At 39.7% G+C, this 17,304-nt stretch overlaps 2 protein-coding genes across 47 annotated transcripts in view; both read left to right on the top strand.

Moving 5' to 3' along the window:
* The window catches only part of Slo (calcium-activated potassium channel slo), a 132,711-nt gene extending 125,315 nt beyond the window's left edge, over positions 1–7,396 (top strand). For 44 of the 46 annotated variants that reach the window (XM_076442414.1, XM_076442388.1, XM_076442378.1 and 41 more), the window contains 7 exons: positions 1,071–1,254; positions 1,860–1,925; positions 1,996–2,132; positions 2,213–2,325; positions 2,879–3,040; positions 3,654–3,747; positions 4,025–7,396. In XM_076442414.1, the coding sequence (XP_076298529.1) occupies positions 1,071–1,254; positions 1,860–1,925; positions 1,996–2,132; positions 2,213–2,325; positions 2,879–3,040; positions 3,654–3,747; positions 4,025–4,105 (837 nt within the window). In that variant the 3' untranslated portion in view covers positions 4,106–7,396. The remainder of the gene's footprint in view (positions 1–1,070; positions 1,255–1,859; positions 1,926–1,995; positions 2,133–2,212; positions 2,326–2,878; positions 3,041–3,653; positions 3,748–4,024) is intronic. The other 2 variants (XM_076442377.1, XM_076442416.1) reach the window with 1 other exon arrangement.
* A 4,913-nt stretch (positions 7,397–12,309) lies between these two features.
* LOC143217795 (uncharacterized) lies at positions 12,310–16,987 on the top strand. The gene is made up of 2 exons (XM_076442423.1): positions 12,310–15,559; positions 15,643–16,987. Exons 1-2 carry the CDS (start codon positions 14,709–14,711, stop codon positions 16,049–16,051), a joined length of 1,260 nt encoding a protein of 419 aa, XP_076298538.1. The 5' UTR covers positions 12,310–14,708; the 3' UTR covers positions 16,052–16,987.
* Positions 16,988–17,304: the final 317 nt, after the last annotated feature.

Below are 17,304 nucleotides of genomic sequence, written 5' to 3'. Positions count from 1 at the left end.
TATATGTACATGCGAATGAAATGGAACTTGAAATAATCTTATATCAGAAGTGTACATATAATGCTTAAAATTTAAACTGTTTTCCTAAATAGTCTTAGTATCTCACAAATCCAGTAGATCAGGAATTAATTCCAGTTGTACTTCTCCCTAGACAGCCTGTGTATACAATCTAGAAAATTCTACCCTCTTCTCCTTCACATAGGGTGTCATCAAACTGGCGATGTAATAAAACATTAATTGAAAATATGGAACATAATATTAAATATCGTTATTAGCAACGATTGCATTAAAAAAAAATAGCAACTTTTTGATTTGATAAAAATCGCATTCTCTTTCTTTCAAATAATTTTTAATTATTTACTGCAATAAAATATTCCCAAATTCTTTTAGATAGAAACGTTTAGTTTATTATAATTACCTGCTTCTTAACATAGCACTAAAAATAGTTTTATTTGTAGGCACAGGAAAAATATTGTTCTACATTTTCAATTAATTTCCGTATATAACATAATCGGATCGACAGCAGATGATGATTCTGAGTGAACACTTCCCCTTATCCTGTAGTCTCTATCTCCGATCATCATTTGTACTTGATCAGATAACATTTCTCAAATTATACCTCTAAATTGGTGACATCCTGTTCTGGGTGTTCTATTTAATTGGAACTTACGAAATAATTTGATGACTATAAAAAATATTAAAGAATTACTATCATAAGTTGCTTGGTATACACCTGGACAGTGCGTGGTACAAATAATTTTTGGTACTGAAATTTTGAAAGGTATTTCAAGATCAACAATTTGTGCAATTAAGGGTACAATATTCCATACAAAAAAATTTAATTGATCTTGAAAGTTCCTCTAAATTTCATACAAAAGAAACATTTTGCAATGCAATGTGTCATTGTAAACCAAACAACCTTTCTGATAATAATTGTTCTTGATATCTTGAATAGTATATAAAAAACACCATCTGTTTTTCAGTTAAAAAGAACACCCAGTAGTAACCTTTCAAAAGAGTCAGAAATAAAAGTTGTGGCCTATATTATGAATGACACATGGTTCTTACAGGGTTCACCATTAAGCAGAGCAGATTTACGCGCCGTGAATGTGAATCTGTGCGATATGTGTTGCATCCTGTCGGCTAAAGTGCCTAGCAATGATGACCCCACCCTCGCCGACAAGGAGGCTATCCTCGCGTCCCTTAATATCAAGGCCATGACCTTTGATGATACGATTGGAGTACTCAGCCAAGGTATGCACAGCGTTCCGCTGCTCTTCGTGGAGAGGATATAGTGCAGTCTTGAAAGTACAATGAATACCTTGACAAATTTAGTACATGGAGTAACAATAACATTAGAGTATCTTTATTGACACATGTATCGCTTACTAGTATCGCTTTCTAGTATGAACACACCACAAACAATGTCCAGTTACAATTCTTTGACTCGTGAGAAAACTCTTAGTTAGACTAGTGTTATAATTATAAGTGCATTGTGCTGTAATTAAAACTATACACCGACACTTGTAACTATATACTAAAGCATCGCCTTACACGATACGCTGCATTTATACGCTGCACGCATTAGTATTTACTGAGAAGCACTCGTTTTGCCTTCACCTCTAACAATAACGAAAGCACAGTTAAATAAGAGAAATTATGAGACACTGGCATAATTGATAGAGCTAATATAGTGTCTAGTCAGCTTAAAATCACACTACATCTTGCCCGCAAAGAGTAATCTCTAAAAACATCGAGCTTTGGTTTGGTTACGTTTCACGGTTCAAACTTTCCCCAACATGTAATTAAACATTAAGTGGCAATTGCAGCAAATAATGAGCAAGGTAATTTAACCGCAGTTGGCAGCCCGATCGTTTTACAGCGACGAGGATCCGTTTATGGAGCTAACGTGCCAATGATAACAGGTATCGAAGCTTAATTCAATGTAGGGATCAGCAATAATCTTGATGTATCGAATCGGTTTCTCTTCCCTAGAACTTGTAAATGATAGCAACGTGCAGTTCCTTGACCAGGACGACGACGACGATCCGGACACGGAACTCTACCTCACCCAACCCTTCGCCTGCGGTACTGCCTTTGCCGTCAGTGTGTTAGACTCGTTAATGTCAACGGTTAGTAGTCGTTTCAGGATCAACCCTTAATTAGTGCGTTTTTGTGCAAGGTTTCATTATCGTGCATATTTCTATTGCAGACGTATTTTAACCAAAATGCGCTGACTTTGATCCGGTCGCTGATCACTGGTGGAGCAACGCCTGAACTAGAATTAATACTGGCTGAAGGAGCAGGTTTAAGAGGTGGTTATAGGTAAGTTGTAACAAACATTCATACTTTGTCCTAGGAAGAGTGCTTACTACCTAGTAAGCAAAATGCTCGGTTTTGGCCGGGCATCTGCGTCAGCAGCTGCATGGTATTCTGCTGGCAGCGTCTGCCCGGCAGGAGCTGCCGGAAAGATGGAAGGAAGCCCGGTCCTGGACTTTGCTTGCGTTGCACTAAAACAGACGAGGTATTCTCGTCGGTGGCACTAACATTAGCGCAACCTGCTCCGTATAACGGAATTCGCCACATTAGTGCGACCGTGCTGCCCTCTTACGGCGAGGCAGAATCCAGGACCGAGTTGCCTTCCATCTGCCCGGAAGCTTCTGCATCAGTAGAAGCAGCGCTTTATGCTGGCAGGGTGTACCCAGCAGAATCGAGCAGATTCCGAGCATCCTATGCTTCGAGCAGCTTCGAACGTTGTTTTGACATGATAATGTCCGCCATCTGGTCGCTAGGCTGTGCTCGATATCTGCTCAAGGCAGGCCTGGCTGACTGGGTAAGGTTATTATGGCTTGAAACTAATGATGTTCATTATTTAAAGCACGGCTGATAGCCTGGCCAACAGAGATCGGTGTCGAGTTGGCCAGATTGCACTGTATGATGGGCCCCTGGCTCAGTATGGCGAAGGAGGCAAGTACGGTGACCTCTTTGTCGCAGCATTAAAGTCGTATGGAATGCTGTGCATTGGTCTGTACAGGTACAGGTACCGGACTTTTTTCCTTCTCTCGATGGTATTTATTGGATTACTGTACACATGATACATTTATCTTACGTCTCTAAAAGATGTCTCATCTGGCTGCTGCGATTGTTACACTGCCGTTAATTATCTTTTTACTGTACCATTCTCGTACTTACTATGTGATTTATGATTTTTTGCCGCATACTTTTACATTTTCCGTTTTTGCATCATGAAAAAAAAAGAAACGTCAACCGTAAGTTGCCTTCATCCAACAAATACCTATCATTTTTTACAATTCTCTGTCTCTCTTTCTCTTTCTCTCTCTTTCTCTATTTCTCTCTCACCTACACTCTCTTCTCTCTCGCTCTCTCCTTTCTCTCTTTCTCTCGCTCTCTCCTTTCTCTCTTTCTCTCTTTCTCTCTCTCTCTCTCTCTCTCTCTCTCTCTCTCTCTCAATTTCTATCTTTCTATTTCTCTTTGGTGTCATCTATTTGTTTAGTGCTTAGTTACTGTTTGCCTACGTTTAATTTAGTTTAGTTTAGTTCCGATATTAAACATGGTGTGTTTAGTTCAAGTCGTACATCTTGCTTGACATCCTTCTCGTCGTTCAGAGAATAACAGTAGGTTTGATCTTTTAGGTTTCGGGACACGAGTTCATCGTGCGATGCCTCATCCAAGCGATACGTCATCACAAATCCCCCGGATGATTTTACGTTACTACCAACAGACCAGGTAAATACGTTTCTGAGACACCAAAATTAAATTTCATATAGCCACTAGGGTTGAGCGGCAACCTGAGAATGTATATTGTTCGGAAACCCAAATATCATAGACTAATTTTCGGCTCCCGACCCGAACCCGGGGAAAATAGGCTATCCGACTCGAACCCAAATTTCCGGGTACTCGCTCACCCGTAATAGCCACTCAGTGACAATTCTGTTAATTACGAAATAGAATTATGTAATGATATGGTGATTGGATTATAAAAATGATATCGCTCTGTCGGCAGGTTTTCGTGTTAATGCAGTTCGATCCAGGTCTCGAGTACAAGCCAAGCAGAGGTGCTAGAGGAAAGGACGATGCCTCCTGACTGTTGCTGTGTAGCGCCCTCACCGATGGACCTTATTCCTACATCTAATCGTACAAAGGAAGCCACCATCATGCCGTCCGTCATCCCTACGGATCCATCATACCTTCGTTGGCTGGCGTATTGGTACGACATCGCGTGTCCTCAACGAATATTATCGCAGACCCCGTCCATAGAGCAAGTCATCGCAACACGTCCGTTGTTTCGCTGGTCATACAGCGTTGTCAGCTATGGTTTCCTCGACTATCTCGCAGCCGGATCAGTTTCCCTTTAAATAGTGTGTCCGCAGTAATTCTTCGTTTGTTCTTAATTACACTTGTACCGCTGTGTGAGATTCATTTTCTACAATTTCTGCGTTGAGACGTGGTCGTAGCAAAGATGGAGGCGAACATCGTGACAAGCTGATTCAACCAGGTGATGGAGATGGAGAGCAAGAAGAAGAACAGGATAAGAAGCAAGAAGAGGAAGAAGGGAAACGGGAAGCGGCATGGTGAACTATGGTCCGAGGGTAGCTACACGTTACACTATACAAATATCTCAGTAAGATACAAAGTGTATCGTCTTCCCTGGAAGGCAATATATGGACTGAACGGCTTACCGTCAAGAGTAACAAACTGTGTGATTAAATCCCCCCTCCCCATCCCTTCAGAAGTACAGGAAAACAGGAGAAGAGAGACAGAGAGAGAAAAAGAGAACTGTAACCCTAAAGAACAATGTGAAGCAAGCAGCTTAACAAAAGTTCACGCGCTTAAGAACATCATCAAGGCTGATCGCTGAGGAATTGTAATCGCCTTCGCGACTTAATTGTATACCATCGCTGTAGGTCATTCAGGATATGTAAATAGGCACAGAAGAGATGCATCGTTGTACCACAGTATACTGTAAAAAAGATGGAGAACAAAGAGAATCGCAGAGGAGAAGCCAAAGAAACATGGGACTTTATCGAGATCAACCTCATCGAGACAACTTTTTGTCCTTAAACATAGAAACATTGTTCACTTCGCCGGACAGAAGCGTGTGTTCGTCTCTCATATCGTGATTTTGTACCTTGCCTTGTCTGCAATAGTACATATGCATATATGTACATGTGTATGTATACATGCATGTGCAGAGTGGCCCGTAATGTTGCAGCAAACTGTATTTCTCTGCTCAGAGCTGGAAAATTATTGGTTAAAAATATTTACGCATGGTTTCATAAATTCTGTTGCATATAGGAAAGAATTTTATGGTGATTTGAAAGTTTGTTACATAGAGAAACATAGAGAAAAGAACCTTACAATGATTCGAAAATTAAAATTGCAACATTTATTATCTACCAGTACTTTCGACATTGTTACTTAAAAGAAAACGATTATGTTTCATTAAGATGTAAGGTGGTCTTTGGTGATCAAAGTGTTAATTAATTCTACAGTTGAATGGTTTATATCAAAAGCTTTACTTTACGATAAGAGTTTGGAATATGTTTCTTATGTTTATGTATAGTTTGTTATGTTTCTTAATAAGATTGTTATTGTCGTTTCGCTATCAGAATTTTGACCATTTTGTCATTCAACAAGACTGGTTCGATTTATTAAACCTTGAGCACTATTTTGGACATCAGTGTCGAAAAAGAAAGTGATTAAAAAATGTATGAATTGATTTACAAACTTGTACTGTGCAGAAAACTAAAATTTAACATTGGAACCTCTAGACAAGTAAAAATACTGGGTTACAAAGTTTTTATTTTAGAATTATTGAGGCTGTAAATGGGTTTGTAAAAAATTATTGAATAATGTAATCTTGTTATGCCATAAGGCAATATGAACAAAGTAGTTACTTTTAGTGTTACACTTTTCTGAATAATCGTACAAAAAATTAAAAAAAAAACAGATGTTACATGGAAGGAACATAAGGATTAGGTACCATGATTCTGTTTTGGTACAGCTGTTACGCGAAAGCAACAAAATCATTGGGTAATATTACTTTTTTTGTTGTGCAATATTACTTAAGGCGAGAATATTCGATAACGATGCAACTCAAAAGTGATGAGTTACGAAGTTGTGGTATTTTTTTCAGCTTGAGTAGGGGTGAAGTTTTGCTTTAGCAAAAGGGCCGCCCTGTGTAAATAGTAATAGATCAGTTGTAAACGATGTGCCGAGACCCACAAAATAATAGAGTGCGTGTGAACAAGAGTGCGGGGCTTCGTGTAAACCTTTTCCTCGTGTCTCGCGTCGTACGCGAACAAAAAAAAGAAAAGAGAAGAGAAAAATCTCAATCAAGCACTTTGTACAGGTTCTATACATAAACGTATATATATGTATTTATACGGACGCGTGTGTACATATATCTATACATGGCCAGGCGATATCTATGCATACATATATGCACGCATGAAGAAGAAGACGATGAAGAAACCGAAAACGAAAAAAAAAAATCGAGAGAAACACCCTTTTCCACACGATTTTGATTATAAATCGACTATATATGAATTATAGGTATATATGCACATATGTGTGTATACATAGACACTCTCTCTTTTATATATTTTTGTGAAACTCACGTATGTGTGTATACGCGAATGTACATATATACATACATTCATACACCCACGCAGATATGTATGTATGCATGTGTGTCGGCACGTGTGTGTATACATACATGAATGTGTATATACATAGAAGGATGAATGGAGTAAATATACTTAATTAAGGACACCGATACACCTGTACACGAGATACATCCTGATCAACTGTTTTCAACCCCCTACCCAAATTATTTCCTACATTTTCGTTTGTTCTCGATTCTTTCCAATTTTTTTTGGCTCCTCCCACTCCTTGTCCTAGAAACGCGCGCGCGCGAGCGCGCGACACTTTGCGATACGCACACACAATCATACGACACACAGATCTTTGCGAGGATCCTCGGGAGCTGATGGCTAGGGGTGGGTTCGAGTGACTCGCGAACCGAAATTAATCCGAGGAAAAATTAATCGCAATTTTCGGAAATCGGAAACATTTGACGGCGATACAAGAGCGGAATAATTAATAGTCTTAAAAGGATTGGGTTGTAAATTGACCAAACTGAGTTTTTTTGGTGAATTATGCCTTAAAATTTGGTGAGTTTATTCTTCAAAGATCGTGTTTCAAAATTCCGCAAGAGAAGTCGATCATCACATACTCCCCAGATTGAATAACGTAATTCATATTCTCGAGAAATATTTTAGTTTTGAACAATGATGTAAGAAGCAGATTAAATCAGTCAAAACTTTATTCGTACGAATGTGGTTCATTTGAACTTTTTTAAGTACACTCCACGGACAAAGTACTTCAAAATGTCGCGAAAAAGATCCATACCACCATGTTGTCTTCTTTCAAAGAGTTGATCGAACAGGAAATGACGCGAACTATAAGTCTGAGAATCGATAAAGCAGTCTGACGTTGTTATTTATACCAAGTGTCTCTGTCACATAATTTTTCTTGTATATCTGTAAATCTGAAGGAAATGGCGGCACGAAACGATCTTTAAAGTCACACCACCAAAAGTTCCTTTCATTTTCCACTGTGATATAAACGGAATTTCTGACAAAATCGGAGACAAAAATTGTAGGACGACCTCGAGATAAAGAACCTTGCAAGAAAACAATTGCAACCAAATTTTTCCCACAAGCTCCAGCAAACTAGAAAAGTGTTTGTTGGCAATCTACTAATCCCGTGAACGATATAGTTTCTAACTTGGTACAGAGGACCAAGTTGACCTTCATACTAAGTATCCATTGACCCTATCGCAGCCATCAGCAGCCCTAAAACTAACACGTTCCCACAACGACGGAGCTTATGAGCGTAAGGAAAGCAACTCCGGAGCAAAAAAAAAAGACAAAAGCAGTCGCATCAAATAGGGATCGACAGTAAAACAAGGGAACCGGAAGGGGGAAGGTGAGGGGGTGGACGAGTCGCGTGTGGCCGAGCGAAACTCCAAGCACGGGACAGTGTCGAGTGAACCGGAAGTGAACCGGAAGAAGCATCGAAAGCGATCGTCGTAGCATTCTCGAAGAAGAGAAAGAAGAAGCAGAAGAAGAGGAGGAGGAAGAGAAGAAGAAAAGAAGAGAAGAAGAAGTAGCTGTGGTAGACGCTGCCGTGTAACGCGATAAACGAGTCGCCGCCGCCATCGCTGCTGTTTACAATATTCATGTGCACTATTCACTGCCACTGCAGTTCGTGTTTTATCGTTGTATATAACTTTCTATGTACGGGCTCGACCGAAAAATGAGACGAAACAGAGGGGGGCGGGGAGCGGGAGAGGCTCCGTCTTGCACAAAACGCTTCTTCGAGTTCGCCCCCACCCCCACGATGGCCACCATAGAAATGGCCAGCAAAAAACGGACCTCTCTCGGAAGCGGCGCCCGCGAGTTTTATACAGACTGAATTCTAATCGCGATCGATTGTAAACAATAGCCACCATAGAGGACTTTTTCATACATCCGCGACCGGGCGAGGAGTCTGCTCTGATCGCGCACCGATCGTAGCTGAGTTTTTCCTTGTTGTGGCCGATTTTTCGAGTTGCTAGCACACAAGCCTGACCTGATCGATCCAGAGACGTTCCGATAGGAAATTGGTAACGAGACGTTCGATTTCCGTGCGGTCCTGGATGCTCGTAGTATTGCTGGGTTATTCGAGTGTTGACGATACGTAGGGATATGTGCATCGAGGCTGAATTTTTCCGGATGCATCGGCAAACATTGGAAATATTTATTTGCGAGGCGCCCACTCTCTTCTATGTTTCAGAGCTTCTCATCGAAATGGTTTCGACTATTTGTTTCTACTGGCTTTGAAAATATTTTGAGAATTTTTGAAAAGTTTCGTTGGGGGCTGGACTTTCTATTGTTGCGCTATTACAACCTCGCAGCAAGGTATGCACGTGTGATTGTTGTAATGTTGTTGTTGAAATCTGTGCGAGTTTCTGGTCAAAATTAATATGGCGTATTTCACGTGAAATTAAGAAAGGGAATTTTTAATCAGGTATTGTATGGTGTAGTATACGGAAAATTAGAGGGAGTTTTAGTCACCACTTTGCCGACTTCGAATTTGTTTACAAACCATAAGCCTTTCAATATTTATCTGTTTTCATGAAGACTGAGTTTGTACTTTTGCTAATGTGTCATTAACAATCGACCTTTCCAATTCATATAAGAGTTTCCAATCAAAATTAAATATTGTATGGGGTAGAAGACAGAAAATTATAGGGAGGGTTCTAGTCATCGCTTTGCTCAATTCGGATTTGCATGTGTGCCATTTTGTTCACGAACGAACGATTGTATAACCAAGTTATCATGATGCAATCTTTACGACTCCAATGAAATTTTTCGAAACTTCATCCATCACGCAACCCTAACCGAAGCAATAAAGTCTCTTGCATCCTCATTTCAAACTCTGAAATATTAGAAAACACGGGCGATGCTAAAGTTGTAGATTTTCGTTGCCCATTACGTTCTCCAACGAGGAATCATAGCTGAGAATGGTGAACGGTCGTAGCTGTGTGTGTTGTGCACATGTGTATAAAGTAATTTCTCGGTACCTAACTGTTAAGTCAATTAATTGAACTGTTACGTTGCATTGTGTACATTATCGCAAAATTACAAGCAGACGTTCCCCATTCGTGACGCGGAAGATCATTCGAATGATACTGATCGTTTATACGATACGAAGCTTCTAGCCGATGCTCAACTTTATTGTCGAGCCGCAATGTCAAATAAATATTTCGAGACTAATTTCTATTCACACTGTACAGAGAAAAAAGTGCGATGTTTTGTTAAGCGTGAACGAAATTGCATTATAAACAAATTCTTTGTCCAGCACTGCTACCGCACTGGAACACAAACAATCGAAAGAAACCGGAAGCAGATCACGAGCGACGATGGAAATCGAGACTCGTTTCCGGTGACGGAGCACTTGTTCGAGATATTTACTTTACAATTATCAGATTCTCATTTTTTATTAATCTTCAAGCAATTTTCTAATGGAAGACAATTTTCCTTAGCGTCGCGTGACCCGGGTACGCAGTGAGACGCTATGCTATTCCTATTGGCTGGCAGTTCGCTGACGTCACGAACAGTAGCGCTATTGTAGAAACTTTATGGTGGTGGGGATGTACACGTGACGCTAACGGAGATCACGTGTTAAGTGTCTCGTTTTGCAAAAATATTGAGGAGCCATTCCGGTGGGACATTAGAGAGATTCGACAAACGTTGGCACTTTTTTTAGTCACTTCATTGACTTTTTAACATTTTGTGAAGGGGTATTAACGGTTTAATGCTGGCATAATTTTCACTTCTAATCTTTAAAAAATAAGACCACATATTTACCATAGTTGCATAGCTTGCTCATTTTTTTAACAAAGTTTATACACTTTTATTAATTAACATCTAATATATTGTGTAAATTCTTTGTATAGTTAGGCCAAACCTCCCGTGGTTACCTTTTCCAGTCTCACAATCGACAAAAAGTAACCTAACTTTGTTATTCATAGAAATTTCGGTTTGAAATTTAGTGAGCATATTTTGCAATGATCGTGTTTTGAAATTCTGCAAAGAAAAGTCCATTTTTCCATCTTGGTTTAGTATTATTTCTTCTTTCGTTTAAAAAAGTCAGATTTTCCCCATTCGGGTTTCCCTGCATTCAGTGATGTGAACCCCGAATTAACCCGTTTTCATGGAAATAACTTTGCATACTCTCTAATATCTGCACGTTTTCGATCCAAATCGCAAATAAACCGAGGCAATTTCTACAAAACGTTACAGCGATCTAAAGAGAAGTTCAGTTTCTTTTTGAAAACGACGAATTTATCTGCAACGATCTCTAGAAAGCAACTAGTATACATAGTATCTCTTCTGCAAAAGGCGTCGTCCCGGAAACGGTTCTTAGTTCGAAACTCGCCGAAAACCCGTCGGAGCCTTGCGTTGCACTGTAAACGATCTTCGGAGCTCTGCTCACATTTAAGATAGAAAATTTTCCGTTTAATGGCGGGCCACGGGAGGAGGAGAGGCATGAATGTTCCTAAATCTCCGGCGTGTCTCCCCGTGGTCGCTGTTCTTTCGTTTCTCTGGTGAATCGAACGATTTCGAACGATTTGGAACGATACTTCCATGCGATTTCGAGCGATTTTCGGCGATTTCCAGCGATTTCGAGCGGTTGCTTTCGCTCTCTGGACGGTAAACTCGTGCCTAGCTGCTCGCGAGACTACAAATTACTCGTGCACTATCTCTCTATCTTAAATAATTACAGTCGCGCACCGTTTCGATCGATATCATTCACCCCCGTAATCGTAATCTCTCTCGCCGCGCCTTTAACGGCGCGTTCGTGTGCGTGCATGTGGACCGTGTGTGTATCCAAACGATATATACATATATACATACATATATACATTCTCTATATACATATATATATACGCATACGTGTACATGTATATGTATATATATATGTGTATATAAATATATATGTATGTGTATATATATTTATATATGTATGTATTTACTAAACGCTACATATATATATATATAACGACGAAGAAACCCACGCAGAAAAAAAAACGAAAACACTGAAACATGTAATTCGAAGTATATATATATACATATATACATATATATAATATATATATATATTAATATATATATGTATATGAGCACGATGAAATGGTGTGTATATATATGTATATATATGTATACATACATATATATGTGTATATGAGAATTATAAGACACTGTATAAAGAGAAAAAAATGTGAAAAAAAAGTGAGATGAAGATGAAAATTAAGGCGCGCTGAGCGTTCGCCACCTTCGATGCCTCATTGACCTCATCTAATGCTTTTTTATCTGTACATTTACAATTTGTGTACCAATGAGGAACGTTGTTTAATCATGTTGTTGATGTTATTGTTAAAGAATGAGATTCAATATTGTACATAACTATATATTCATTATAATTGATGATATAAATAATTATATACATAAAACTTAAATAACAGAGCCCCCTTATGCCTCACACTTCAACGAGCGGATTCACGTCATTTTTTAAATAAAAAAGAGGTACTTTATAAAACATGGCTCGAGATTTTCAATTCCATGCGCGGTTGCCACTTCTTCGAATTCCCAATCATTCCAATGTAACGAGCGTATGGGTAAGTGAGAACGCTGTTTTATCAACCGCCTGTGACGTCATTTGCCCAGAAGAGCTGCCAATTTGGACTGCCATGGCCATTGGGAGCACCAGACAGACTAAATTGGTTCGTTTTCATTTTCGTTTGACGTCAATTTCAATTTCCTTGTGGATTTGCCTGTCTGTTTTATTTGAATTTTTGCATAAGAATTTTATTTCTTTTTACAACTTTTAAAATTTCATTTACAAGTCATGTTGTATTTTGAGGAATCTGTGTACAATATGAAAGACGGTTTTTCTCTTTCACTTTTGAAAATGTAAAATTTATTTTTAATTAAATTTATAATCAGCTATAAAAATTTGAGGTATATTTAGATATATTAAATTGAATTAATAAAACAACTAGATCTAATAAAGAATAGGTAATACACCATTTTTCTCGATATTTACGGTAAGTAGAATCAGCGCGCTACAGTCAGACGCGCTCTACTGCCGTTGCCTAATCCCCCACTTCGGCTTCTCATATTTTCAATATTTACTATCTCAGAAACAAAATTAATGACTTCAGTACAAAATATTAATTTTTTTCCTATAATTTCCTCATCTTTACACGCAGCAAGGTAATTTCTTGTCGTCCCAGTGATTCCATTATTCTTTTTCCAGAAATATCGTTCGACGATGATTAATTAATTCAGCGTGTGAATTTGCGTAAAGTGTTCGTCCTTCTTTGGATGCAGAAAGGTCGGATTAATAGACACACGTGAGGATGGTTAACGGAATAAAGGGTGCCTGCCGATGAATTCAAGTAAGACTAACTACCAATGAAGAGTTCCGTGTAAAAAACTGTGAATAATTTCTCAATTATAGAACGTTAATCAATAATATTTTGTTTTTTATTTTATATGCTTATAGAAAATCAGCTGTTGATTTTTATGTAGCTGTTTATTATATTAATGCATATGATATAATTCTACTCAGTATACCTGAGTGTGTCAACACCAATGTATATACAAAACTTACTGTAACGTTGAATATGTATTCACATTTTCAAAAATGATTATATACTCTGTAAACATAAGTATATAAGTCGATTTTGAGAATGATTTGCGGAAAACGAATGTAATGAAAAACGATTCTCCACTATTTGTGGTTCGAAATAAAATAAACGAAATAGTAAACATATAAAATATGTGAATAAAGTAAACTAGAAATAGTAAGGATATAAAATATGGAATAAAATAAACTAAAAATACTGAGGATATAAAATAGAAAATAGAAAATAAAATAAAGGATATAAAATGTGGAATAAAATAAACTAAAAACGGTAAGGATATAAAATATGAAATGAAATAAATTAAAAATAGTAAGGACATAAATAGCACTAACTCGGAATAAAATGAGGAAAAAAATATAAAAGATGTAAATAATCACAGCGAGTCACGGGTCTGCGATCGTTTAGCGTGACCGATTTAGCCAGCGCGCCCGCTAAGGGTGTTTGAACGTCGTCGTCACGTTTCGCACGTGACCGTCTCATAACGTGGAAGCTCGTGTTAACGACGCGACGCTCCGTCATATCTATTTAATAATCAGAACGAGACCCGTGCAGCACACTATCTCATCGTAATCTCGAAGCGTTATCTCGCACACAGGTCCACGCTGGTTCGTGTGCGTGTGTCCTCTATCAATCACACACGACCCGGTGTCAATAAGGAGCCATCAGATCCGTTTATGCAGGACGAGTCTCGTGTCTAATATTAGCCCCAATCAGAGCCAATCAAGAAGAAAATAGCGCCACACGAGTACGCGCCATTACTTATCGCGTTCGTAACGAACACGTGACGGGTACCATCGACCGATATATAAAGGTATCTTGATCTTGAACAGAACTCCAGACTGGCTAGACCTCTTCTGTGGCGCGTTCGCTGCTCAGGATCCTCTGAAAACCATCATTTCGCCGTACGCCGTCATTCTTCAACTTTTTTAGTCTGCAATCGCATCGTTTTTACTGTGTGGAACAAGTAAAATCGCAGAATCCGTTCAGGACGATTCGAAAAGCGCGCCGAATCTGACAGACGCGGGAAGTTTGAAAATATATTCGGAAGATCGCAAGATCTTGAATACTATTCCATTGTATATTCTATTATTTTACGTCTGTCGTTGGCATTTACATCGTTCTTCCAGTGTGGAGCTCGCATAATCAAGGAACTTCTTGAAGATTTGAACAGCACTCCAAGTCTGAAGAGCGCGAGAAGTGATTTGAAAGGCGATTCGAAGATCCCGCCGAGACTGGAGAACGCGGGAGATTTGAAAGTGTATTCACAGAAATACGGGATTCCCCAAGTTCGAGAAGACTAAAAGTCTTCGAACAAGAGTCGATTGCAGAAATTCATTCGGAGCAAGAAGATCTCGATCAATTTCGGAATCTGCCACGGAGAATTTGAAGTCCCTCAGACTCTGAAAATCTTTGGAAAGACCCCAAGATGCGCAACCCGAGCACCGATCAAATCCTGAAGGACGAGGAGTGTTTCGAGATAATCCGGAAGAAACTGCACCGCGACGCTATGGAGGACTTCTCTCTCATCACGTACGAGGTGGTGCCGATCGACGAGGTGAACGGCTTCATGGGCCAATACTTCAGTTTGAGGGCTACGGTGGCTTGCCCGCAGTCGCCATTGGAAACGAAGAGCATCAACTTTTTCACGAAACTGCCGCCGCCGTTGTCGAGCCCGCAGTACGACTTCATGAGGGAGTACGGCAGCTTCAAGAAGGAGGTTGACCTGTACACGACGGTCTTCCCGGAAGTGCTGGACGGCCTCGATAAAAGGTTCATCCCCGAGTGCTTTCTGGGATTGGAGAACGACGTGATCGTTCTGGAGGACATGGCGCACAGCGGCTACGGGATGACTAACAAGCTGAAGCCGTTCGACTTCGAGCACTGCAAGATCCTGATGAAGACGGTAGCCAAGTTCCACGCGAAGTCGCTTATCTTCGAAGAGGTGTACCAGAAGAATCTGCACGACGAGTTCTCGCATTGTATGCAGGAGACCCTCTGGCCACTCAAGGACGGACGAGCCAAGGCCATGTTCGACGCTGCCGTCAAAGGCGTTGTTTCTGCCATTGATATGATACCTGAGCTGGAAGACGAGCAAAAAGCCAAGTTCAAGGCCAAAGTTGAAGAGCTGTGCGCTGATCATACGGGGAAACTGTTGCCCTCCACGAGACATAAGAACGTGCTATGCCACGGGGACTTGTGGGCGAATAATATCTTGTTCAAGTATGATGACAACGAGAAGCCTGTCGAGTGCTGTCTGATCGATTTTCAGCTCGCTAGGTAAGTAAGACAAATTTTTGGAATTTTCATGGTTTTGGGGACGGGGTATCTGAACTTCTAATGTTGGGATTGTAACTTTTCAGATACAACCCACCAGCGCACGACGTCCTCTGCTTCCTCCAGTTCACAACGAATAGAAAACTCCGCGAGGATCACTGCGAAGAGCTCTTCAGGGTCTACCACGACACGGTGGCCGAAGTACTGAAGGAAGCAAACTTGGACATCGAGAAGTTGCTACCTTGGGACGAGTTCATCCAATCCATCGACGACTTGAGATTGATGTGCATCACCCACGGTGTCCTCAACATCCCCATCATGCTTCTGGAACCTGAAGCAGCTAGCAAATATTTTTTCAAAGAGCCGGAGCTGTTGGAGAGCGTCCTCTACGTCGATAGAACGCCGTTGATCCGCGAACAGCTGAGAGACGTCCCCAGCTACAGAGAGAGGCTGATGGATGCTCTCCTAGAGCTGCATGATCACGTAGCCGGCTAAAGGTCACTGTACCACCGGGTGCATTCAATTTTAATAACGGATTTTCAGTCTTCTTTACTTTGCTGACTTGAAAAGTGAGCGATGAGCACAGCGTGCCGGGAGATGGTCTCAGGTAGTCTCAGAAGTACGAAGAATATGATCAATCATGGTTCGAATGATTCACAACTGGGAAATAGCACACATTTTTCAGGAATGAAACCTGGAGGTCACATTCATCTGTCTTTTTGTTGCAAGGATTTTTTGGTTTCTGTTTCTATGGCATTCTATCATAGTCTGTCACCACAGCAACGCAGACATTTATGCTTGTGTGCAGTGGCGCGTTATAACTAGTTGGGGCCTTGGGTCAAAGTAGAATTTTGGGACCCCTGACCCCAACTAAATAACATTATGAGAAAAACGTAGAATTTGGATCTTGGATCTTGGTTTGTGTTCGGGGCCCTATTTTGCTTGGGGCCCCGGGCATTTGCCCAAGTTGCCCATAGGGTAACACGCCACTGCTTGTGTGGACTAATTCATATCGATTGGATGATGAGAAATTTTGAATTTGTTTGTAAAATGGTTTCAGTGAGATCTAACGCAGTTTCTTTCCTTTTTGATCTTTCTTTGTTTCAAATCCGGGACTCTTCTTTTTCATGTCTGCATTAATAGTGTTCAGGACGCTTGTACTTGCATGGATTGATTCGTCGGAACTGTTGGGAAATGGGTTATTAAGATTGAGAGTTGCTGCACCGAGTATTAGACGACGAGAAATTTTCAATTAAATGTGGTTTTAACGAGAGTATCTAGAAATAATTCACACGAAGTGTGTTATTATATTAGTTGAAGTATTATTTAGAAATAATTTCGTATTGTTCTCAATGCTTTTCAACTTTATATATAGAGATTATTTTGTATTCTTTAGAAATACATTCCATATATATTTTTCCTTTGTTATCATATCTGGCATTAATAAAAGTATTATTTACAAATAACTTCATGCTTCATCTACAACTGTCATAAAATCATGAAACAAACATTATTATATATCAAATCATTGACTATCATAAAATAAAATATTGTTCAGAAGTATTTGTCGTTATTTACGAAACATTTCGAGAGAAACAGTACAACAACTAACATAATAAAAGCGTAGAAAAATTTTAATGGGTTACGTTTATGAAAAACGTTGATGATTAATCGACTGATTATATTATAGAAGTGCAAGACTATCGAAATATTCTTAATGAACAAAAATAAACTGCGACAATATAACC

Source organism: Lasioglossum baleicum, chromosome 18 (genome assembly GCF_051020765.1).
Source record: "Lasioglossum baleicum chromosome 18, iyLasBale1, whole genome shotgun sequence".
NCBI lineage: Eukaryota > Metazoa > Arthropoda > Insecta > Hymenoptera > Halictidae > Lasioglossum > Lasioglossum baleicum.
Note: the sequence above shows the minus strand (reverse complement) of the source record. Positions and strands in the feature narration are given on the sequence as shown.